This window comes from Myotis myotis, unplaced genomic scaffold (genome assembly GCF_014108235.1).
Source record: "Myotis myotis isolate mMyoMyo1 unplaced genomic scaffold, mMyoMyo1.p scaffold_m19_p_1, whole genome shotgun sequence".
NCBI classification, from domain to species: Eukaryota; Metazoa; Chordata; class Mammalia; order Chiroptera; family Vespertilionidae; genus Myotis; species Myotis myotis.
In genome coordinates this window covers 106,089,004-106,113,499 of record NW_023416313.1, presented here as the reverse complement: position 1 = coordinate 106,113,499, position 24,496 = coordinate 106,089,004, and the positions used below count along the sequence as shown (strand labels likewise).

At 40.4% G+C, this 24,496-nt stretch overlaps 1 protein-coding gene across 4 annotated transcripts in view; it reads left to right on the top strand.

Moving 5' to 3' along the window:
• The window catches only part of KLHL28 (kelch like family member 28), a 32,103-nt gene extending 7,833 nt beyond the window's left edge, over nucleotides 1-24,270 (top strand). For 3 of the 4 annotated variants that reach the window (XM_036346842.1, XM_036346822.1, XM_036346832.1), the window contains exons 2-5: nucleotides 8,466-9,364; nucleotides 12,661-13,104; nucleotides 15,754-15,962; nucleotides 19,562-24,270. In XM_036346842.1, coding sequence (XP_036202735.1) covers nucleotides 8,466-9,364; nucleotides 12,661-13,104; nucleotides 15,754-15,962; nucleotides 19,562-19,725 — 1,716 coding nt within the window. In that variant the 3' untranslated portion in view covers nucleotides 19,726-24,270. Of the gene's footprint in view, nucleotides 1-7,624; nucleotides 7,724-8,465; nucleotides 9,365-12,660; nucleotides 13,105-15,753; nucleotides 15,963-19,561 lie in introns of all 4 variants that reach the window. The other variant, XM_036346817.1, reaches the window with a different exon arrangement.
• Nucleotides 24,271-24,496: the final 226 nt, after the last annotated feature.

The window sequence follows — 24,496 nt, the reverse complement described above, 5'->3', positions numbered from 1 at the left end:
ATATGATATTTCTCTTTCTCTGACTGGCTTATTTCACTTAGCATAATGCTCTTCAGTTCCATCCAGCTATTGCAAATGGTAAGAATTCCCTCTTTTTTTTTTTTTAACCACAGCATAGTATTCCATTGTATAGATGTACCACAGTTTTTTAATCCACTCATCTGCTGATGAGCACTTAGGCTGTTTCCAAATCTTAGCTATGGTGAATTGTGATGCTATGAACGTAGGGATGCATATATCCTTTCTGATTGGTGTTTCTGATTTCTTGGGATATATTCCTAGATGTGAGATCACTGGGTCAAATGGGAGTTCCATTTTTAGTTTTTTGAGGAAACTCCATACTGTTCTCCACAGTGGCTGTGCCAGTCTGCATTCCCACCAGCAGTGCACCAGGGTTCCTTTTTCTCCGCATCCTCTCCAGCACTTGTCGTTTGTTGATTTGTTGATGAAAGCCATTCTGACAGTTGTGAGATGTTACCGCATTGTTGTTTTGATTTGCATCTCTCGGATGATTAGTGACTTTGAGCATGTTTTCATATGTCTCTTGGCCTTCCTTATTGCTCCTTTCAAAAAGTATCTATTTAGATCCATTGCCCATTTTTTGATTGGGTTGTTTATCTTCCTTTTGTTAAGTTGTATGAGTTCCCTGTAAATGTTGGAGATTAAACCTTATTGGTGATAACATTGGCAAATATGTTCTCCCATGCAGTGGGCTTTCTTGTTTTGTTGATGGTTTCTTTTGCTGTGCAAAAGCTTTTTATTTATTTATTTTTTTATGTAGTCCCATTTGTTTATTTTCTCTTTAGTTTCCATTGCCCTAAGAGCTATAAACGGTGAAGAAATTACTTTGGCATATGTCTGAGATTTTGCTGCTTGTGGATTCCTCTAGTATTTTTATGGTTTCTGTCTTATGTTTAAGTCTTTTATCCGTTTTGAGTTTTTTTGTGTGTATGGTGTAGGTTGGTGGTCTAGTTTCATTTTTTTTTTTGCAAGTATCTGTCCTGTTTTCCCAAAACCATTTATTGAAGAGACTGTCTTGACTCCATTGTATGTTCTTGCCTCCTTTGTCGAATATTAATTGAGCATAGTGGTTTGGGTTGATTTCTGGGTTCTTTATTCTGTTCCATCGATCTATATGTCTGTTCTTGTGCCAGTACCAGGCAGTTCTGAGAACAGTGACTTTGTAATACAGCTTGATATCTGAAATTGAGTTCCCACCTACTTTGTTCTTCTTTCTCAGCTATTTGGGGTCTTTTTTTATTCCAGATGAATTTTTGGAGAGTTCGTTCTAGGTTGCACCGCAGTTTTTTAATCCATTCATCTGCTGATGAGCACTTAGGCTATTTCCAAATCTTAGCTATTGCAAATTGTGATGCGATGAACATCAGCATGCATATATCTTTTCTGATTGGTGTTTCTGATATCTTGGTATATATTCCTAGAAGTAGGTTCACTGGGTCAAATGGGAGTTCCATTTTCAGTTTTTTGAGGAAACTCCATACTGTTCTCCACAGTGGCTGCACCAGTGTGCATTCCCACCAGCAGTGCACGAGGGTTCATTTTTTTCCGCATCCTCGCCAGCACTTGTAGTTTGTTGATTTGTTAATGATAGCCATTCTGACAGGTGTGAGTTGGTATCTCAAAAACATGTATGTGTGTTTATGAGTTTGTTTACATATATATGTGTGTGTATGTATATTTACAAATCAATATTATAGTATGCTTTCACTAGAGGCCCGGTGCACGAAATTAGTGCATGGGTGCAGTCCCTAGGCCTTGCCAGCGATTGAAGCATGAGCGTCGGGCGTGGAAGGGCAGGTCCCAGCTGACCTCTGGGCCCCTGCGCACCCCCCTCCACCTGAGTCACAGCGCCCGAGTCCCCATGCAGAGATGCGATGAGCATGGCTGGACATTGTGGGCCAGGGCACAGCGTGGGTGTCTGCGCTGCCCAGCAGTGCCACATGGAAGCTGGGAGGGCAATGTTCTCTCTCCCGGCTGGCCTCGCAGACCGGCTTCTTCATGAACCCACAAGGAGCCTGACTGGCCTCTGTGATCCCAGCGGCTGTGGCCCGGCTCACCCAGAAGAGGCCGCGCAGGTGCAGGACAGCCTCCTCGCAGGCACTTGGTACCTGAGCGCCGGGGCTTCCCTGGTGCACAAGTCCTGGTGTCCAGGGGAGGGTAGCAGGGGGAGTGTGAGTGAGCTCAGCAAACACCCCACATTCTCACTGCACCTCCATCCCTGTCACCCCTAAGATAGCCGGCAAGAGGTCGCAGCCACGTGCCCGGGCGCCATAGGAGGTTGGTCGCTGCCACCCACCCCCAGTTCCCTGTCCTAGCCCGGGGCCCAGCCCTAGTTGGGCAATCAGGACCTGCTGGCTGCTGGTTGCTGTCTGTGGAATGATCGGTCATGGCCGGGTCCCCCACCCACCTCCCTCAGCTCCCGGGAGCCAGGTGGTGGCCCCGCACCCCGCTCTCACCCCTGGTCGCCATCGGTGGGGCGATCAGGCCCCCACTTGTACTCACCTTGGCCTGGCACCACCTGCTCACCTATTCCACCATCCCTCAATGGTCCTGCTCCCGTCAGGGTCCATCGGGGCTGGCAGTGCCTCCACTGCCGCCCGCTGCCAGCGCCATGTTCTGTGCCACCCCCGGGTAGTCAGCACACGTCATAGCGAGCAGTGGAACTCCCGGTTGAACTCCTGGTCAAGGGGACAATTTGCATATTCAGCTTTTATTATATAGGATATCCTATATTAATGGCAATTTACCAGTGTTGAACTGGATACACAAAAATCTACTTAAGGATCTGTCACTGTGTTTCCTATTTATATTAAAAATGAATCTAACTTGCCGAACCGGTTTGGCTCAGTGGATAGAGCGTCGGCCTGCGGACTCAAGGGTCCTGGGTTCGATTCCGGTCAAGGGCATGTACCTTGGTTGCGGGCACGTCCCCACTGGGGGACTTGCAGGAGGCAGCTGATCGATCTCTCTCATCGATGTTTCTGACTTTCTATCCCTCTCCCTTCTTCTCTGTAAAAAATCAATAAAATATATATTTAAAAAAAAATGAATCTAACCAATAACTCATTAACTTCATGTAAGAATCATCAATTCTGCAATACTTCGTGTGGCCTAGAATGTTAATGGTACAAGGTGGATTTCTTTTCTAGTAATGAGAGATGATACAACATAGAAAGCAGAATACTTTTTAAGCAGATAACTTAAAAAACTTACTAGTAATAAGATAACTTACTGGTAAAAAAGATAATATTTATCAAGAGCTTACTAAGTGATAGGCTCTATTTCTATTATATTGTTATTATTAACTTTTTATCCCTTGGTTTTTCACATGATATCCTCAGTTATCCTTTTTTCCCCAGACTTATTGTTCTCAGTTTCATTACCCATTACACATAATTTGAATTTTTTTCTCCTCATCAGGTACTAGACTTTGTTTCGCTTCCTTTTACAGGATGGCACCCCAAATCTGTACTCTAGATGTGTTCTGATATTTTCAGAGCAAAGAAAGAATGTGCTAAGTCTGTATATTATAATTCTGTTGATGCAGCTTAAACTTACATAAACTTAGTGTATTAAAGTAGTACTAAAATTAAAATTCTTAAGCCCTCTAAAGACATCCTACAGATGAGTTTTTTCTCTCTCTTATTCTATACTTGTATAGCTGTTTTGGAATTCACTATAGAATCTTAGCATTTATTCCTATGAAACTTCTTGTTAGATGTCAGTTCTTTTGGATCCTTGTTTTATTATCCAGTGTTTTCACTGTACTTTGCAGCTTCATGTCATCTGCAAAACTAGAACAAATTTCTTTCTCCTTTATTACAATTTCACAGATAGAAGCTTTGTTCTTACTGTAAATCTTAGCAACCCTACATATAATTGTTTTCCCCTTATTAAGTCAAAATTCTCATCTTTTCATTTAAAGAAAGCACTTTATGGCTTTCTTGGCATATCTGAATTGCCAACATCACTACTCTTACAGTTTGGGGCCATTATTAAGTAAAATAAATGTTACTTGACCACAAGTACTGCAGTACCATGACAGCTGATTATAACTGAGACAGCTACTAAGTGGCGAATGGGCAGGCAGTGTATACAATGTGGATACACTGGAAAAAGGGATGACTCATGTTCCAGGTGGGCTGGAGCAGGACAGCCCAAGATTTTATTATGCTACTCAGAACAGCAAGCAATTTAAAACTTGCGACGTTTTTTCTCTAGAATTTTCCTTTTAGTATTTTCAGACCACGGTTGACCAGGGGTAACTGGTTGGGGCGTGTACAGGAGGCAATTGACCAATGTTTCTCTCAAACAGTAATGTTTCTGTCTCTCTCTCTTTTTCTCTCTACCTTCCTCTCTCTCTCAAATCAATAAACATCCTCGGTTGAGGATAAAAAAATGCACAGGAATGAAGTGCTGTACTCACTCCTACCAATATTTATATTATTTAATAGTGTTGGGAATTTTAATTTATTGATAATACTTTTAAAATAGGAACTAAATCATATACTTTTTTATTTTCATAACTTGTATTTGAGATGTTAATGAGACAGAAAGGATGCAGTTTATATTATACTAGAGGCCCAGTGCACAAAAATTTGTGCACTCAGGGGGAAGGAGGGGTCCCTCAGCCTGGCCTGTGCCCTCTCGCAGTCTGGGACCCCTCAGGAGATAACGCCCTGCTGGCTTAGGCCTGCTCCTGGGTGGCAGAGGGCAGGCCCAATCCCTAGGTGCAGCCCCTGGTCAGGCTCAGAGCAGGGCCGACTGGGGAGTTGGGGCGCCGCCCCTGTCATGCACAGAGCAGGGCGGATCGGGAGGTTGCGATGCCACCCTCAGTCACGCTCAGGGTAGGGCTGATTGGGGGTTGGGGCACTGCCCCCTGCCACACTCAAGGCAGGGTCGATGGGGAGGTTGCGGCGCCACCCCCTGTCACGCACAGAGTAGGGCAAATCTGGGGGTTGGGGCGCCACCCCCTGTCACGCACAGAGCAGGGCCCATCAGGGGGGTTGGGGCTCCTTACCCTGTCACGCACAGAGCAGGGCCGATCAGGGGGTTGGGGCGCCGCCACTGTCACACTCAGGGCAGGGCCGATGGGGAGGTTATGGCTCTACCCCATCACACACACACACAGCAAGGCCCGTGGGGCGGGGAGGGGTTGGGGCACCGCCCTCTATCACCCACGGAGCAGGGTCGATCAGGGGGTTGGGACCCACCACTCTCACTCAGGGCAGGGCCGATGGGGAGGTTATGGCTCTACCCTGTCACACACAGAGCAGGGCCCGTGTGGGGCGGGGGGGACCCGCCCCCTGTCACACACAGAGCCGCAGGGCGATCAGGGGGTTTGGGCGCTGCCCCCTGTCACGCTGATCCCGGTGCCGGGAGGCCTCGCAGCTCTGCTGATCCCGGTCCTGGGAGGCATATTACCCTTTTACTATATAGGAATATAGGATAGAGGCCTGGTGCATGGGTGGGGCTGGCTGGTTTTCCCTGAAGGGTGTCCTGGATCAGGGTAGGGGTCCCCACTGGGGGGCCTGGTCAGCCTGGGTGAGGGGATGATGGCTGTTTGCAGGTGGTCACACGCCCTTCAGGGTGGGGGTCCCCACTGGGGTGCCTGGCCAGTCTGGGTGAGGGGCTGAGGGCTGAAGCTCCCAGCTACTCCTTTTTTACTTTATTTTTTTATTCTGGGCCAGCTTTAGCTCTGGCTCCAGCTCTGAGGCCTCTGCTGCTGAAAGCAGGTATCTGGTTTGTTAGGGTTCTATAATCGAAACAATGTATAACTCCAGCTCTGAGATCCCGGCTCGCTGAAAGCACGTTTCTGGGGTTTTGTTTAGCTTCTATATTTGTTACAATGTTTCAAACTGCAGGCTCAGAGGCCGGCAAGGCAGGCGGGGAACATTGGAGTCCTCTGTCACTGAAGCAAGCAAGCCTCATGTTAGTTTCAAGCTGCCTGGCTGCCGGTCACCATCTTGGCTGGCAGTTAATTTGCATATCCCCCTGATTAGCCAATGGGAAGGGTAGTGGTCGTACGCTAATTACCATGTTTCTCTTTTATTAGATAGGATAGGTGTTTTGTGTTTTATGCATTATAAACAGCTGTGATCTAGTTTGAAGTATTTATGTATTAATTTTTAAAATATAGTTGTATTGATTTCAAAGAGGAAGAGAAAGGGAGAGATAGAAACATCACTGATGAGAGAGAATCATTGATTGGCTGCCCCCCGCAGACCCCCCACTGGAAATAGAGCCCGAACACTGTGCATGTGCCCAGTTGTCCTGACTAGGAATCAAACCGTGACTTCCTGGTTCATAGGTAAATGCTCAACCACTGAGCCACGCCAGCCCAGCTAATTTTCTTTTTTAATCCTCACCCAAGGACATACTCAGAGAGAGAAAGAGAGGAAGAGAGAGAGAGTGTGAGAAGGAGAGAAACATCAACGTGAGAGAAAGAGACACATCATTCGTTGCCTTCCATACATGCTCCGACCAGAGATCGAACCCACAACCCAGGTATGTGCCCCAACCCGGAATCGAACCAGCAACTTTTTGGTGCATGGGGTAACACTCAACCAACTGAGCCACACCAGCTGCACTAATTTCTTTTTTTAAATTTTTATTTATTTATTTTAAATATATTTTTATTGATATCAGAGAGGAAGGAGAGGGAGAGAGAGAGAGATAGAGACATCAATGATGAGAGAGAATCATTGATCGGCCGCCTCCTGCATACCTCCCACCTGGTATCGATCACGCAACCTGGGCATGTGCCCTTGACCAAAATCAAACCCCGGACGCTTCAATCCACAGGCCGATGCTCTATCCACTGAACCAAAACATCTAGGGCTAATTTTTTTTTAAATGATTCTTTCTACCCCCCTTCTTTTAAAAAAAATATTTATTGATTGAATTCAGAGAGAAAGAGAGAGAAAGAGAGAAGAGAAACATCAATTTGTTGTCCTACTTATTTATGCATTCATAAGTTGTTTCTTGTATGTGCCCTGACTGGGATTGAATCCGTAACCTTGGCTATGGGGACGATGCTCTAACCAAATGAGCTATCTTAGCATCTATATATTAATTTGTTATGTCTGACGCAACAAACTACTACAAACTCAGTTGCTTAAAAAACCAGAAATTTATTCTCTTACAGTTCTGAAGGCCAAACATCTGAAATTAATATATCTGGGCTGAAATTAAGGTGTTGGTAGGGCTGTACTCCCTCTGGAGACTCTAGGGGAGAATTTGTTCTTTGCTTCTTCCAGCTTCTGGTGGCTGCCAGTATTACTTGGTTTGTGGCTCCATCACAGTAATCTCTGTCTCTGTGGCCACATTACCTTCTCTTTTGCCTGTGTCAAATCTTATAATAGACCTGTGGTTATATTTAGGGCCCACCAGGATAATCTCCCCTTCTCGGAATCCTTAGTCATACCTGCAAAGCCTTTTATTGCCATGGAAAGTCACCTTCAAAAGCTCCAGGGATTAGGATGTGGATGTCTTTTTAGGGAGCCATTATTTAATATACCACAGTCCTTATTGCCTTTCACTTGTTCTTTTTTCCCCCCTCATCTCTTTTCTTCTCTCCGATTTTTTTTTCTTCATCTTTCAGAAGCACAGATTGTGTGGGTATGATCTGAAGTTGTGATCAAGAGTTGAGTAGCCCTGGCTGGTGTATCTCAGTGATAGCTCAGACTTTAATTTAATGAAGGTAAATAGAAGAGTTGGCAGAATTGTGATCCAAAAGTCAATTGTCAAGAGACCTTTGTGGTTTGGGGCATAAACTCATAATCTGTGGGCCTCTGCTTCTTTTTCGTTTTTTTAAAAATTGATTTCAGAGAGGAAGAGAGAGAGAGAAACATCAATGATGAGAAACATTGATCGGCTGCCTCCTGCACACCCCCTACTGGGGACTGAGTCCGCAACCCTGGCATGTGCTCTTGACCAAAATCGAACCTAGGACCCTTCAGTCCGTAGGCTGACACTCTATCCACTGAGCCCAACTGTCTAGGGCAGGCCTCTGTTTCTTAATATCTATGTTGAAGGAGTTGAATTACATGACTGGTTATTATCCCTTGTAACTTTAAAAGCCTCTGTTGCCTGGCTGGTGTGATTCAATGGTTGAGCATCAACCTATGAACCAGGAGGTCACAGTTTGATTCCTGGTCAGGGCACATGTCCAAATTGCAGACTTGATCCCCAGTAGGGGGTGTGCAGGAGGCAGCCAATCAATGATTCTCTCTTATCATTGATGTTTCTATCTCTTTCTCCCTCTCCTTCCTCTTTGAAATCAATAAAAATATATTTTTTAAAAAGCCTCTGTCTGGTATTTAGCATAATGTATGTAAAACACAACAAACAACAAATTTTATTTATTTTGTACTATTAGGAAAAGATATCATATTGGCAAGATTATTTTGAATTAACTGTTTGTGCTTTTTGTTTTTCTGTAGATGGACCATACATCCCCGACCTACATGCTTGCTAACTTAACACACTTACATTCTGAACAACTTCTGCAGGGTCTGAATCTTCTTCGTCAACATCATGAACTCTGTGACATCATTCTTCGAGTAGGTGATGTTAAAATTCATGCTCACAAAGTGGTACTTGCCAGCATCAGCCCATATTTCAAAGCTATGTTTACTGGAAATCTTTCTGAAAAAGAGAACAGTGAGGTTGAGTTTCAGTGCATTGATGAAACTGCTCTCCAGGCTATTGTGGAATATGCCTACACAGGGACTATTTTTATTTCACAGGACACAGTGGAATCTCTCCTTCCAGCAGCAAACCTACTCCAGATAAAACTTGTCCTGAAAGAATGTTGTGCATTTCTTGAAAGCCAACTTGATCCTGGTAATTGTATTGGAATTTCTCGTTTTGCAGAGACGTATGGTTGTCATGACCTTTATTTGGCAGCCACTAAATATATATGCCAGAATTTTGAAGCTGTTTGCCAGACTGAAGAATTTTTTGAGCTTACACATGCTGATTTGGATGAAATTGTTTCCAATGACTGTTTGAATGTAGCTACCGAAGAGACTGTTTTTTATGCACTTGAATCTTGGATCAATTATGATGTACAAGAACGCCAGAAATACTTAGCACAGCTACTTAACAGTGTGCGATTACCATTGCTAAGTGTTAAGTTTCTCACTAGATTGTATGAAGCAAATCATCTTATCCGTGATGACCGTACTTGTAAACATCTTTTGAATGAAGCCCTAAAGTACCACTTTATGCCTGAACATAGACTCTCTCATCAGTCAGTCTTGATGACACGACCTCGCTGTGCTCCCAAAGTACTTTGTGCAGTAGGAGGAAAATCTGGACTGTTTGCCTCTTTGGATAGGTAAATAGAAGGATTGATATTAATAGATTTTATACTTTCTAAATGTGCTTTCCATAATTTTAAAATAGTTTGATTTTCTTATTTTTTAAAAATTTGCTTCTTTTTTCTCTTCTTCCTAAACACTTACCTGATTGTTTCAATGACATTGTCATTCATTCTCTACACCACTTAATTATTAACACCCCAACTTGCAGTGTACAAACTTCATCTCTTCTGGGTACTTACTAACTTTTCTATTTTATGTCTTTTTTATTTGTGAAACCATTTGTGTCTTTATTAGAGTCACACCAGGTCAGAGGGATTTATTATTGCTAGCTATATCAGAAGGTGCTAAAGAGGAGAGCTAGAAATCTGATGAGGGAGACTTAGGGCCAACATTGGGTTTGAATGAATTCAGTTAATTAGAAGAACCACTAAAGAAATAAGAAAAAGTAGGATATTGATACAAATCATGGACTTTATATGCAATTTATTTTCTTCACTGTAAATTTTTGTAGTGACAGTAGTAAAAAGTGCTTTCTTTTCTAATAACTTGGAGTTATCAGACTATTTCTATGAAGAGCCAAATAATAAATATTTTAGACTTTGTGGCCATATGGTCTCTGTTATAACTACTCAACTCTGCCATGTGTGAGAGAAGTCATAGACAGTACATAAATGAATTAGCATAGCTAGGTTCCAATAAAACTTTATTTACAAAAGTATTGAGCTGAATTTGGCCCATACTGTTATTTGCCAATCCCTGATTTAGAGCATTATACAAATAACTTTTATATATTGAAAATATAACTGGATGTTATCTTTGCTTTTCGCTTAAAGGGGATTGCTTCATAAAAACTTTTGTGTTTGATAATATTTCTTCAATACTGTGGATTTCTTTCTGGCTATTTCCAAAAATTTGGTAGATTGCTTTCCCCGCCTCAATGGTAGGGTGTTTTATCAATGTCAACTGATATATTCTGTATCTTTTAAAAATATCTTTTTATTGATTTTAGAGAGAGGAAGGGGGAGAGAGAGGGGGAGAGAGAGAGAAACATTGATGTGAGAAAGAAACATCACCAGGCTGATCAGAAATTGAACCAGCAACTTTTCAGTGCCCAGGGATGCACAGGATGATGTTCAATCAACTGAAGCACTATTCTGAATTTTCTGTGCAGTATTCCTTTGTGTTATAATTTTGCCATATCTTTTATGTGCCCCAACATATCGTTAGTTTTTACACTTTTTTTTCTTCTTCTTTTTTTTTTAAAGAATAGTTTATTGATTTTTAGGGAGTGAGGAAAGGAGAGGGAGAGAGAAACATCAACGTGAGAGTACAACATTGATTGGCTGCCTCTTGTATCCCCCTACCAGGGATTGAACCCACAACCCAGGCATCTGCCCTTGACTGGGAATCCATCTGGCAACCTCCTGGTGCACAGGATGACGCCCAGCCAACTGAGCCATAATGGCCAGGGCTATACATTTTTATATAAATGAAGTAGTACTATATATATTTTTCATATATGTGTTTTCTCTCTCAGCAGTAAGTTTATGAAAGCATGAGAGACTGCATAAGGAAATAGTTTATTTAGTTCCACTGGTGTGCGGTATTATGTGGACATAATACAATACTTTCTAGAATGAACATGTTAATTATAAAAATAAATTGAAATGCTACACACATGCAGAAAAGTTCACAAATTCTAAGTGTACAGCTTAGAATTATCACAAAGTGAACATTACAAACCAGATTAAGAAACAGGAAACATGACTAAAACCCAGAAACCATCCTTGAGTTCCCTCCCTGTCTTCCCCAAAGGTCAACACTATCCTCATTTTTAATCCAGAGGTTAGAAATGTTTTTGAACTTCATATGACTGAAACTATACAGAATATAATTTTCTCAATTTTGGCTTCTTTCCCTCAATGTTATATGTGTAAGATTCATCCCTGTTGCATGTAGCTATAGTTTGTTCATTTCATTGCTTTGTAGTATTCTCTTGTATAATATGCCGCAATTTATCCATTTTTTTGTTGATGAACATTTGGAACATTCAAAAACATCTAGTTTTTAACTATTACAAATAATGCATCTGTGACATCCTTGTACATGTATATATGTGTACTTTTCTCTTGGGTATACTAGTATATCTAGGAATGGAATTGCTCAGTCATAGGGTGGATATACCATCTTATTTATTCACTAGAGGCCCAGCGCACGAAATTCATGCACTTGGAGGGCGGTGTCCCTCAGCCTGGCCTGTGCCCTCTCACAGTTCAGGAGCCCTCGCTCTTTACTACCCACCTGCTCACTGCTCCTTACCGCTCAGCTTGCTGCTCCTTAGCGCTGCCCCAGAGGCAGGAGAGGCTCCTGCCACCACCACTGCACTCGCCAGCCGTGAGCCTGGCTTCTGGCTGAGCGGTGCCCCCCCTGTGGGAGCACACTGACTACTAGGGGGCAATTCCTGCCTTGAGCGTCAGCCCCCTGGTGGTCAGTGCGCATTGTAGCGACCGGTTGTTCTGGTCATTCTGCTGTAATGGTCACTTAGGCTTTTATTATATAGATAGAGGCCCAGTGCATGAAATTCATGCACTTGGGAGGAGGTCCCTCAGCCTGGCCTATGCCCTCTCTCAGTCCAGGAGCCCTCACTCCTCACCACCTGCCTGCTCACTGCTCCTTACTGCTCAGCTTGCTGCTCCTTAGCGCTGCCCCAGAGGCAGGAGAGGCTCCCGCCACCGCCACTGCACTCACCAGCCATGAGCCTGGCTTCTGGCTGAGCAGTGCGCCCCCTGTGGGAGCGCACTGACCACCAGGGGGAAGCTCCTGCATTGAGCGTCTGCCCCCTGGTAGTCAGTGCGCATCATAGCAACCGGTCATTCTGGTCGTTCCGCTGTAATGGTCACTTAGGCTTTTACTATATAGATTCTTCTTTTGATGGATGATTGTGTTGTGCTGCTATGAACATTTCTGTATATGTGGCCTGGTGTAAAACTGTAATATGCATTCAATAGAATACATATACAGGAATGAAACTGCTGTCAGGCATGTATATATCTTCAAATTTACCAGAAAATGTGAAATCATTTTCCAGGGTAGTTTTGCCAGTTTACACTCTCACCAACAGAGTATTTATTCCTTGCTCCACATCCTTGTCAGTAGTTATTATCTGACTTTAAATTTTTCCCAGTCTGGAAAGTGTGTCATGGTTTAATGTGATTTTAGTTTCATGTCCCTGATTACTAACGAAATTAAACATTTTTGTTTATGGACCATTTTGATTTTTAAAATGTAATTGTTTCTGCTTATTCTTTAGTGTGGAGATGTACTTTCCTCAGAATGACTCTTGGATTGGTTTGGCACCCCTAAACATGCCTCGCTATGAATTTGGAATATGCGTTTTAGACCAAAAAGTGTATGTTATAGGTGGTATTGAAACTGATGTGCGTCCTGATTTCACTATCAGAAATCATGAAAATTCAGTAGAATGCTGGAATCCTGATACAAATACCTGGACTTCTCTTGAGAGAATGAATGAGCACCGAAGTACCCTTGGAGTGGTAGTACTTGCAGGAGAACTTTATGCTTTAGGTGGTTATGATGGACAGTCTTATTTACAGTCTGTAGAGAAGTATATTCCCAAATTAAGAAAATGGGAACCTGTGGCACCAATGACTACAACACGAAGTTGTTTTGCTGCAGCTGTGCTGGATGGAATGATATATGCCATTGGTGGGTATGGTCCCGCCCACATGAACAGGTATTTAACTTAATCAAGCTGTAGATTTTTAAAGTATTAACAATTAGTGGCCCAGTGAACGGAATTCGTGTGGGCGGGGGCGGGGGGTTGTCCCTCAGCCCCGCCTGCACCCTCTCCAATCTGGGACCCCCCGGGGGATGTCCGGCTGCTGGTTTAGGCCCGATCCCTGTGGGCCTAAACTGGCAGTCAGATATCCATCCCTCTTGCAATCCAGGACCGCTGGCTCCTAACTGCTCACCTGCCTGCTTGCCTGATCGCCCCTAACCACTCTGCCTGCCGGCCTGATTGCCCCCCTTCCGGCCTGATCACCCCTAACTTCCCCACCCCTGCTGGCCTGATCAGCCCCCAACTGCCCCCCCCCCCCCCGCTGGCCTGCTCGCCCCCACCTGCCACCCCCTGATGGCCTGATGGCTCCCAACTACCCACCTCCCTGCTGACCTGCTTGCCCCCAACTGCCCCTCCAGCTGGCTTGCTCGCCCCCAACTGCCCCCCCAGGCGGCCTGCTCACTCCCAACTGCCACCCCCTTCCGGCCTGATCACCCCTAACTGTCCCATTCCTGCCAGCCTGATTGCCACCAACTGCCCCCCCCCCCCCCACCGCCTACCTGCTTGCCCCCAACTGTCCTCCCCACACTGGCCTGCTTGCCCCCAACTGCCCCCCTGCAGGCCTGCTCACCCCCAACTGCTCCTCCTGCTGGCCTGCTCTTCCCCAAGTGCCCCCCCCCCCCCCCGCTGGCCTGCTCTCCCCCAATTGACCCCACCCTGCCAGCCTGCTTGCCCCCAACTGCCCCCCCTCTTGGCCTTCTCGCCCCCAACTGCCCCCCTCCCACCGGCCTGATCGCCCCCCTGTCCCCCCTGCCGGCCTGATCACCCCAAACCTGCCTTTGCCTCGGCCCCACCACCATGACTTTGTCCGGAAGGTTTGCCTGTGTCTAATTAGCATATTATCCTTTAATTAGTATAGATGATTTCTGGTTTTTAAACAATTTGTGTGTATAAATTAACTTCCCCTTTTAATTTTTAAAGTAATAATAATAGATGTTTTGGAAATTTAATCTGCCCTATAAGTATAATTATAATTGTTTATGTGGGGATTTAATACAAACCTAAGAGTCAAATGCTTCTTACTAAATTTTATATTCAATCAATATAAATGGATGGATTTTAAAATTCAGAAATCTGAAAATAAGATTAAGTTAGACAACTAGATTTTGGGTTGTGTGTGTGTGTAAATGGCCTGTTATTGCGCTGCTTAATAGAATAAAAAGGTGAAAAATGCAATTCCTATATGCTTACACTATGTATGTATATTTATTTTAAAATATATATTTACTTATTAAAAAATATCCTCACCTGAGGATATTTTTCCGTTGATTTTTAGAGAGAGTGGAAGGAAGGGGGAGAGACAAACATCCATGTGAGAGAGATGTGTTGATTGGTTGGCCTCCGCACCCAACCAGTACACACCCTTGACTGGAATTGAACCCGGGACCCCTCAGTCTGAGGGCCAACGCTCTATCCACTGAGCCAAACCGGCTAGGGCCCAGGCATACATTTCTATATTTTGAAAAATTGCTGGCAGAGATTTATAAGATGAAAGACTAAGTATTTTAGTTTTGAGATACTCTTGACGTTTTAAGTTTTTGCTACAGTTTATTGACTCTTATCCAGTGATTTTGCTCTAGAGGTTTTTATTGTGGGGTCCTTTTAGAAAGTTATAATTTAGTCTACATTCTAGTCTAGTCTCTATTCTAAATCCAGAATTAAGTTATTGACATTCAAATGCTTTAGGATTTTTTGAGAGGTTAGATTAAGACCGGAACAAGCTTAAAAAGCTTATCTTTGTGCTGCTTCAAGGCAAAGCATAGGCTACATGACCTTCTGGAATGTTCTAGGGAAGCTCTTGTAGAAATTCTGATTTGATTCAGATTTCCATAGGATAGCTTGAAAATGCCAAGTGTTGTCTGGCATGCAGATTTGACTTACATCCTTGAATTCTCCTAAATCACTGAGATTATTATGATTATCCAATTTTTGCTATGAAATCTGCAGTGTTTGCTTTGCAGTAAACCACTGTGAATTCTCCTGTAAGAAAAAATTCCTCTTCTTTCCTTCTTTTCCCTTTTTCTTGGCTGTGTAGAAGAAGACTCTTAATATCCTTAGAATACATCTATATTCAGTTTGTGATTTTCAAAGTTCTTTCCCATGTATACTCATTTGACTATTCTTCCAGGATCCTTTGAGGTTGTATTATTGCCATTTACGTAGCTGAGAGGAAATATAACTTACCCAGGATTACACAAGTCCAAAGTGGTAGGGCTAGGGTTCATTCAGCTCTAAATATGGTGCATTAAGCACTTGAACCCAGGTTTTCTGGCTCCAAAAGTTCTATAACTTGTTATCCCATTATATTGCTGCTTACACAATATAATGGGATAACATACGGCTATTTTTGCACCCATTCCACAAGGTAAACTTTTATCCCTGCAATCTCACCAGCAAAATCAAAACGTTTGGGACAAATTACTCTGGTTTTATATCTGTCTATTTAACTTTTAAAAGTTCAAAGGTGGGGTTTAGTGTTGATTTAGTAGGAAGAGTAACACAAAAAATACGTGAATTAATTTATTCTTTTGTGAATATTTGCAGTGTGGAGCGTTATGATCCAAGTAAGGATTCCTGGGAGATGGTTGCATCTATGGCAGATAAAAGGATCCACTTTGGTGTGGGTGTCATGCTGGGCTTTATTTTTGTGGTAGGTGGACATAACGGTGTCTCACATTTGTCAAGCATTGAAAGATATGATCCTCATCAAAATCAGTGGACTGTGTGTAGACCAATGAAAGAACCCAGAACAGGTAATAATAATTTACTGATTTCGAACATAGAAGATAATATTTTTATAGTGATGTTCTTGGAATAGTAGTTCTTTGGAATATAATAGTAAAGAGTATTACTTGTTCAGAAAAAAACACACTTTTGTGGTAAACTTGCAAGGTAACGAGATTAGACAAAACCACATAGATTTCTTTATTGTGGTTTTAATATGCCAGTGTGCATATTATCATTTCTTAAACTTGGAGAACACATTTTGAGATATGCTGGTAATAGAATGTATCTTATAGAAACTCTTTTTGTCCATATAACAAATGCCATCTTTTTATATGTTATACGCATACACAGACACAGAATCCTTGGATGTTCTATTTTGTTTTTTATTGCACATCAGCACTTCTATATTCACTTTCAAATGTCCTCTCTTCCTCAAGGGGTATAGTTAAGAAAAGTCTGAATTTCAGGGTTCCTAGAGAAAAACAATTACATTAAGGAAAAGAAGAAATTATCTTTCAGTTCTACTAAGTAACATCATTTTAAAGGGAAAGTTTTAAGTTACTGATGGAATATGTTAGTATTCTTTGCTTTTGTGATTTAAGAAACTTGTGAAACATAAACATACAAAGGAAACTGAAAGGAACAATGGAATGAACTATTAGTTGTTTACTATAGTTTGTGTAGCATCATTGCGAGAGAAAGCCATAAAAAAAGAGAATGTAAAAAATTTAGGCAGCCTTGTTCTTTTTAAAACTATAAAATATAAAGTAAAATTTTTAGAGCATAAATTATGTAGCTCAATAGATACTTTTGAATATTTTGAATATAGGTTTCCCCTGCTCCTCAAAAAAAGAGCATTATTATGAAACCTTTTCTAAACCGAAGTGGCTAAAGCCTAGAAGCAGTTACCTTAGGTGGCTTGATGCTGAGATGCTGAGGGTAGTTCCCAGGGAAAGAGCTTGGCAGTGTCACTCTCGCTGCTTGGTGCGTGCTGCCTCTATAACAGATTGCTGCAACAAAATAAATGCTCATTGCTAGTTTTGCTTTTTGCTATTTTTTTGTAAAAACAAAAATCCTCTTCAGATTTCTTTTGATTAGTGAAACAGGTACAATTGACCCATGAAGAACATGGGTTTGAACTGCTTTAGTCCGCATATACATGGTTTTATTTGTGTGGTATTTTCTTCAAAAAATACTGTATATACTAGTATATTTTCTATTCATTATGATTTTCTTTTAAAAAAATATATTTCATTGAAATTTTTACAGAAAGGAAGGGAGAGGGATAGAGAGTTAGAAACATCGAAGAGAGAGAAACATCTATCGACTGCCTCCTGCACACCCCCTACTGGGGATGTGCCTACAACAAAGGTACATGCCCTTGACCAGAATGGATCCTGGGACCCTTCATTCTGCAGGCCGATGCTCTATCCACTGAGCCAAACTGGTTAGGGCCATTATGATTTTCTTAATATTTTTTCTCTAGGTTACTTCATTGTAAGAATACGGGATATAATACATGTAATTACAAAATATGGGTTAATCAACTGTTTATATTATTGGTAAGGCTTCCAGTCAGTAGTAGGCTCTTACGTTTTTGGGGAATCGAATTTTTTACTGTGCAGGTGTTGGCACCCCTAACCCCTTCATTGTTCAAGGGTCAATTGTAATATAGGTCTTTTGTGAAGCAAAATGGTGTAACGTGAACTTTGAAAAATGGGATACTTGTATTTGAAAACTTGATGAAAATGAATTATTTCTTGAAAAAAATATGTAGATATCAAATGAGACGAAAACATATGAAAAGATATATACTGCATTCTTCTTTTAAATGTTTGTTCATTATTCATTAACAATGTTGAGGCCCTGGCTGGTTTGACTTAGTGGTTGGAGCATTGGCCCGGCCCATGGACTGACGGGTCACAGGTTCGATTCTGGTCAAGATCACATACCTCAGTTACAATCTTGATTCCCAGTTCTGGTCGTCACGTGTGGGAGGCAACCAATTGATGTGCCTCTCTCACCTCGACCCTTCTTTCTCTCTGTCTCTCCTCCTCCCTTCCACTTTTTCTAGAGGTTAACGGAGAAAATATTATTGGGTGAGGGTTAAAAAAACACACGTTGTGTTACAAACATTCCAATTCATAAATAGTTAAGGTGGGTGGTATAGTATACTGCATTCTCTTTTTTTTCTTTTTTTCTTTTTTTCCTCATCCAAGTCTTTAGTAAGTACTTACCAGATGAACAATTTGGTGCAGATATTAAAGGAATACAAAGATGAATTTTAAAATGGTGCCAACTCTCAAGGAGTTTGCAATCTAATACTAGTGACAGATAGTTTAACACAAATTGTAGGAAAGGAATTACTGCATTTATTTATTTATGTGTGTGTGTGTGTGTGTGTGTGTGTGTTGATCTTCACCCAACAATATTTTTTCCATTCATTATTTTCATTATTTCCCAAAGAGTAGAAGGGGATGAGGGGGACAGGGGGAGAGAAAGAGAGAGAGAGAGAGAGAGAGAGAGAGAGAGAGAGAGAGAGAGAGAGAGAGAGAGAGAGAGAGAGAAACATTGATGTGAGAGAGACACATTGATTGGTTACCTCCTGCATACACTCCAACCTGGGCAGGGATGGAACCTGCAACCAAGGTACATGCCCTTGACTGGACTATAGCCTGAGACCCTGTGGTGTGCGGGCTGATGCTCTAACCACTGAGTAACCCTGGCCAGAGCTGCTTTTTTAAAAGAAAATGTTTTATTGATTTTAGAGAGGAAGGGAGAGGAAGAGAGAGATAGAAACATTGATTGGCAGCCTCTTGCATGCCCCTACTGGGGATCAAGCCTGCAACCCAGGCAAGTGCCCTGACTGGTAATCCAGCTGGTGTCCTCTTAATTCACAGGTGTACGCTCAACCACTGAGCCACACCCACCGGGACAGGACTGTGTTTTTAATATTTTTTTTGTGGTGTAGGAAAGGGAGAGTATGATTGGGGAAAAGAGGTGAAGGAAGCCTTCAGCTCTTACTTTACTTTTTTATTCAGGGATATTTTCCCAGTGAGCTCATCCTATAAAAATCTTAACATGAAAAACGACCAGTCGCTATGATGCACAATGACCACCAGGGGCAGACGCTCAACGCAGGAGCTGCCCCCTGGTGGTCACTGTGCTACCACAGGGGGAGCACCGCTCAGCCAGAAGCCAGGCTCACAGCTGGCAAGCACAGTGGCGGTGGTAGGAGCCACCCAGCGTCCACTGCAGGCGGGCGGTAAGGAGTGAGAGGTCCTGGACTGAGAGAGCTCCGGACTGCAAGAGGGATATCTGACTGACGGCTTAGCCCCAATTCCCGGGCGTATCAGGCCTAAGCCGGCCGGTGGACATCCCCTCAGGGGTCCTGGACTGCAAGAGGGTGCAGGCTGGGCTGAGGACCCCCCCTTGCCCCCCCCCCCCCCCGTAGTGCACGAATGTGCATCAGGCCTCTAGTATTACTATATTGCTTGTATAATTAATAATGGATTATTGATATGTATTTTAAGAAAACATTAAAATACAAATTCACTTATTTTTAGTGAGAAGTCTACTAGATGCTTAATGTGTTTTTTTCCCCATTTTTATTCACCTTTCCTAGGAGTTGGTGCTGCAGTAATCGATAACTACCTTTATGTAGTCGGTGGTCACTCAGGGTCTTCCTACCTGAACACCGTGCAGAAATATGACCCTATCTCAGATACATGGCTGGATTCAGCTGGCATGATATACTGTCGCTGCAATTTTGGGTTAACTGCACTTTGACAAGTGTGGACTCATGGAAATAGTGAGGTGAAGAACTTCGTGCCGCATGAAAGGAGCCCAATTTTCTGAAACCCCAAAGCTGCATTGCTTTTTAACTAGAAATGTCATGAAGACTCAGCATTTTGTTGGGTACTTTGAACTGACAAGTAGCTTTGGTTGCTCTTGATTACAGTGAATCAATAATCAAAAAAAAAAAAAAAAAAAAAGGAAAGATCTTGCCAATTGAATTGTGCACCTTTTTCCTTTAATACTGGCATAAAGTAGTTTCTTTTAATTGTATTTATTGCTTTTAGAGAAAGAGGAAGGGAGAGGAATAGAGATAGCAACATTGACGAGAGAGAAACATCGATCGGCTGCCTCCTGCATGTCCCGCACTGGGGATTGAGCCTGAAACCCAAGCATGTGCCCTAACCAGGAATTGAACCAGTAACCTCCTGGTTAACGGATTGATGCTCAACCACTGAGCCACACCAGCTGGGCTGACATAAAGTAGTTTTATGTTCATAAGTGTACATGTGAAAAACTTGGTTTTTAAAAATATTTTTAGCTCTCTCCCTCCTTAATATGCACCATGATTACTAGGATGAATGATGTTTAGATGCTGCAATGTAGTGAATGTCTGGACAGAGTACTGATACTGTCTATTGGATATAAGTTCAAATGCTTCACATTTTAAATAAAGGGCTGCACTTTTTTGGTACTTTTAAGGGGTATAAATTACACACTCTAGTGAATCACCTGGACATTCTTCCTGCTAAATGGCTTTAGGGCTGGGGCTGTAATAACTTTGCAAAACAAATGCTTTTACTATCATGATATTTGGGGGCCTGTTAAAAGATATTTACTGTTTATATCTTTTTTACGTGGGCAGGTTAATGCTGGAAGAAGTTACTTATCCAGTTCTGCTATGCTAAGCATGGATAGAGTTAAGCACATCAGTTTATTTTTTTAGTAGTACAGCAAGCTTCCCAGTGTTGATGCACATAAATGACAAATATTTAGTATCACCCTTAGTGCATATTGATTTTTTTATATATCCTTATAATAATTTCAGGTTTTAAGACATTTGTTTGCTTTTTCAAAGTGTTTTTAGATATAAAAATGGTGCTAATGTAGGAGCTATAACAAGGCTATAACGATGTTCTTTTGGATGTTCAGTATGAAATTTGCATGACATGTTTTGATAGTATTTTTCATTTTGACTGGCTTGATTTATTTGTGCTTATTAAAAATGTTAGTGAATATACTAATGTTAACATCCAAAAATTATCTAAATGATATTCTATGCTTTCCATGGTTCCTGAATAATGATTTAAAGAAAGATACATTTTTTTATCTTCTTTCTTATGCTAGATATTACATGTCCTTCTAAAAAAACAAAAATATATGCATTAAATATAAAGCACTAGGCAGTTATGCATTACTCCACATTTCTTGGTAACTGAAAATTTTAAAGTCATTGAGGAAAACTGGAACTCATTGTTTACTTGAGTAATGGTTCTAAATTTGGTTCTACTTTGACTAAAGAAATGATCTTTTAAAGCAAAATGGTTTGCTGTTGCCAAGTGACAGCTTATTTAAAAGAAGTGGATGATTCATTTTGTTTTAGCATGTTTTACAAAATGTCCATTAGACTTGAACACATTACCTTGCATTTTATTAGGATGTCGGTACTTTTATTTTTGTTACTATAGTAATTTCATTTTCTTCTTCATTATTTTTTTTTACTTGTCCACCATCTCTTTATAGTCTAAAATACCAGTGAATATTTGTAAGAAAAATTAACTGCATTCTTAAGTGCCATAAGGTTCTCTAAACTATTGTTAAGAAGCCATTTGTAATTATAAAACGTAAGTTAATTTGTTAGCATACATGTTATTTCTTAAAAACTGTAGCTGGCAATTTGCTGTTTTCCTTGTTCTTCCATAAACTGCCAGTTGTAGATTTAAATATATACTACCAAATTATTTAAAAGTCATCTTTAAACACAAGTAGTATCATGCTTTATGAATATTTGCACAGATTATAAAACCTTGCAAGTGATTTTTAGTCTCTTGTAAATAAGAACTCAACAGGAGCTACTAATAAACTTCACAGGCTATTTTCTATGTTGCTTGTTTAAATCACAATGATATATAGCAATAACTTTTTAATTGATTTAAATAAATTTTGTGGATAGAAACAAGGTGCATTATTGTGATTGGCCTAGACTTTATTTAAAGAAAAAGCAATTTAAAATGGATTCCATCACATATTTGGTTTAAATTTCCAAACTCAGTTTTCTTTCTATTTATATCAATAAAGTTGTTAAATACATCCTGTCATTCTATATTTAATCCTTTCTCCCTAGAAGGGAATTTGAAAGACTAGAAAATTATTTTAATCATAAACAGTGCTATACTACACATTTTATTTTAATTATGTTTTATTCAATGTATCAGTGCCACTCTCAAATTAAAACAGAATATATAAATCATTTGGTAAATTAGATCAAAAGCATCTCTTAATCGTTGTTTTGGAAAAAATTTGAATTTCATGTTGAAGAAGACTAAATGTGAAATATTTGGGGCAATAATAGAAGCCATATACCAGAGAAAAAATTATGAAAACCTATAAAATAAAGGGAAAAAAGAAAACAAATTTAGAAATATTTATTTCAGGTTTGCTAAAGCTGCTCTACTATTCATAACAACCTTAGGTGTTAATGTGATTTGACAACTAATAACTATACAGCAGAACCTTCTTGTACAGATTTATGAGAAGTTTCATTATGAATACTCGGCTGATAAATTATGAATTTAATGTCACATGTTTCTGATACTAAAAAGGATAAAGATATTTAACTATAAATTCACAGGGTTAAAGATGTTAGACATAATTTTATATAATCAAGGAGAAGACAGCTAATTAAGATTGCCCACAAATATTTTTTTTAAAGTGGCAGTGAGAAATAGAGATTGTCTAATCAGTTGGAAGATAATTGCCTTTTATGATTACTTTATGAGGACATAATCAGTTAGGAATGTTTGGCTATTTAGTATTTGCTGACTATAGTAATAGAACTTAAGTGATTTTTAAAGTAGACCAAAGGATATTTATGTAAGTTCTGTATGTTATTGCTGATATTGTTTTAGATATGAATGAATATAAAATTATAGGAAGTGGTATCAAGTGATAGAAAAATGGCATTCACTAGGTTTTGAAAATTATTTTGATAGCTTGACAAATATGGAGGGTCTACTATCTGTATGAGATATTGTGCTAGATGCTATAGAGGCTAGAAATATAAATAGGATATAATCTTTTCATTCAAAGAATAAAATATAGTGAGGGAGACCTATACCCAAAGTGATAAAGTGTGAATCTAATTCCTTATCTCCAACATCATAATTAATTAGAGACCCAGTTTATGTATAAACATTTGTATCCTTTTGTGTTCAATTAGGTTTTATTGGCATGAAAGAGATTTATAAAAAAAAACCCCTAAAATATATAGAATTCCAAATTCCCTGGAATTTGATAATATATTTTCTAGTAGGCAAACAAAATCATAGAAGCTTAAAAAAAATACTATATTATCAATGCTCTGGCTGATACTAAAGGAAATATGTGTACATATAATGTTCTGTTTGTTTTCAGTTTTGGTGTTGGATTTCTGGTATTCTCACCTAAGTGCTCATTTTCAGGAAAATAAGATTCCACCATAAATATACTGCTTAAAGTTCAGTAAACTGGTGATAACCTCTATAACCTCTGTAGTTTGAAAGTTAAGAATTATAAGATATCACCTGTCAAGGTAACATCCCGTTCTACCTTTTAACCTTTTTTTTTCCTTTGTAAAGCAGCACTTTAATTAGACATTTGATTAGATGCAATTATTCTGTGGCTGGATAGAAATTGGGTTTTCGCTTACAGTATATTGATTCAGTGTTGATACATATTTGAAAAGAGTGAGGACTACAATAAGTTTTAAAACTATAGGTTTACAAGTTTTCTTATTGGTGTGAATATGGAGTCAAATAAAAATCCAGTTTACATCTCTGCAGAGAGAAAAATTGTTATCCATATGTCTTTTATATTACACATATTTAAGTAGGGATATTTATTGTTACTTTTGTCAGATTATCATGTGTAAGTCCAAGCAAAAAGTTCCAAGTTTGCCTTAAAATACAAGTGAAATAAAAGAACTGGATAATAATGCCTATATTTTTGCCTTATGAATTGTGCTGTATCATAAACCAGAGATGGTTTTGATTTTAACAGAATTCTGAAATTTTATAGATGTAGAGTACTATATATGTACTCTCTTGCAAAGAATGTGAGCTAGTGTGGATTATGTTAATATTTAAATGTTTTTGTATGTGTATTTTACCTCTGAATAGTTACCTTTTAGCATCAGGGTTTCATTTTAATTTTGTTTACATAGTAAAGTGGCATTAACTTGTTGAAGGTTGTATTCTTTTGTCTTATTTTAAAAGTTCTTTGTATGTACTATTGTGGTATGCTCTGTAGTGACTATGTTTAGAATAAATTTGAAAAACATGACTTTGTATGTGTCAGTTGTTGTGAACTGACCTAAACTAACTTGTTTATGCTCAACTCTTAGATTCTTCTTGGTAGATAGGTCGTAGTCACAAAAGTTGAGGTAAATGTAGGATAGCCATTCATTAACACACTTATTAAAGAAACATTTATTAGCAAAGCAGGCACAAGAGTTCAGTGGGTAAGTTCAGTGCTGTCCCTGCTTTCTATCCTTTAGATTCTCTAACCA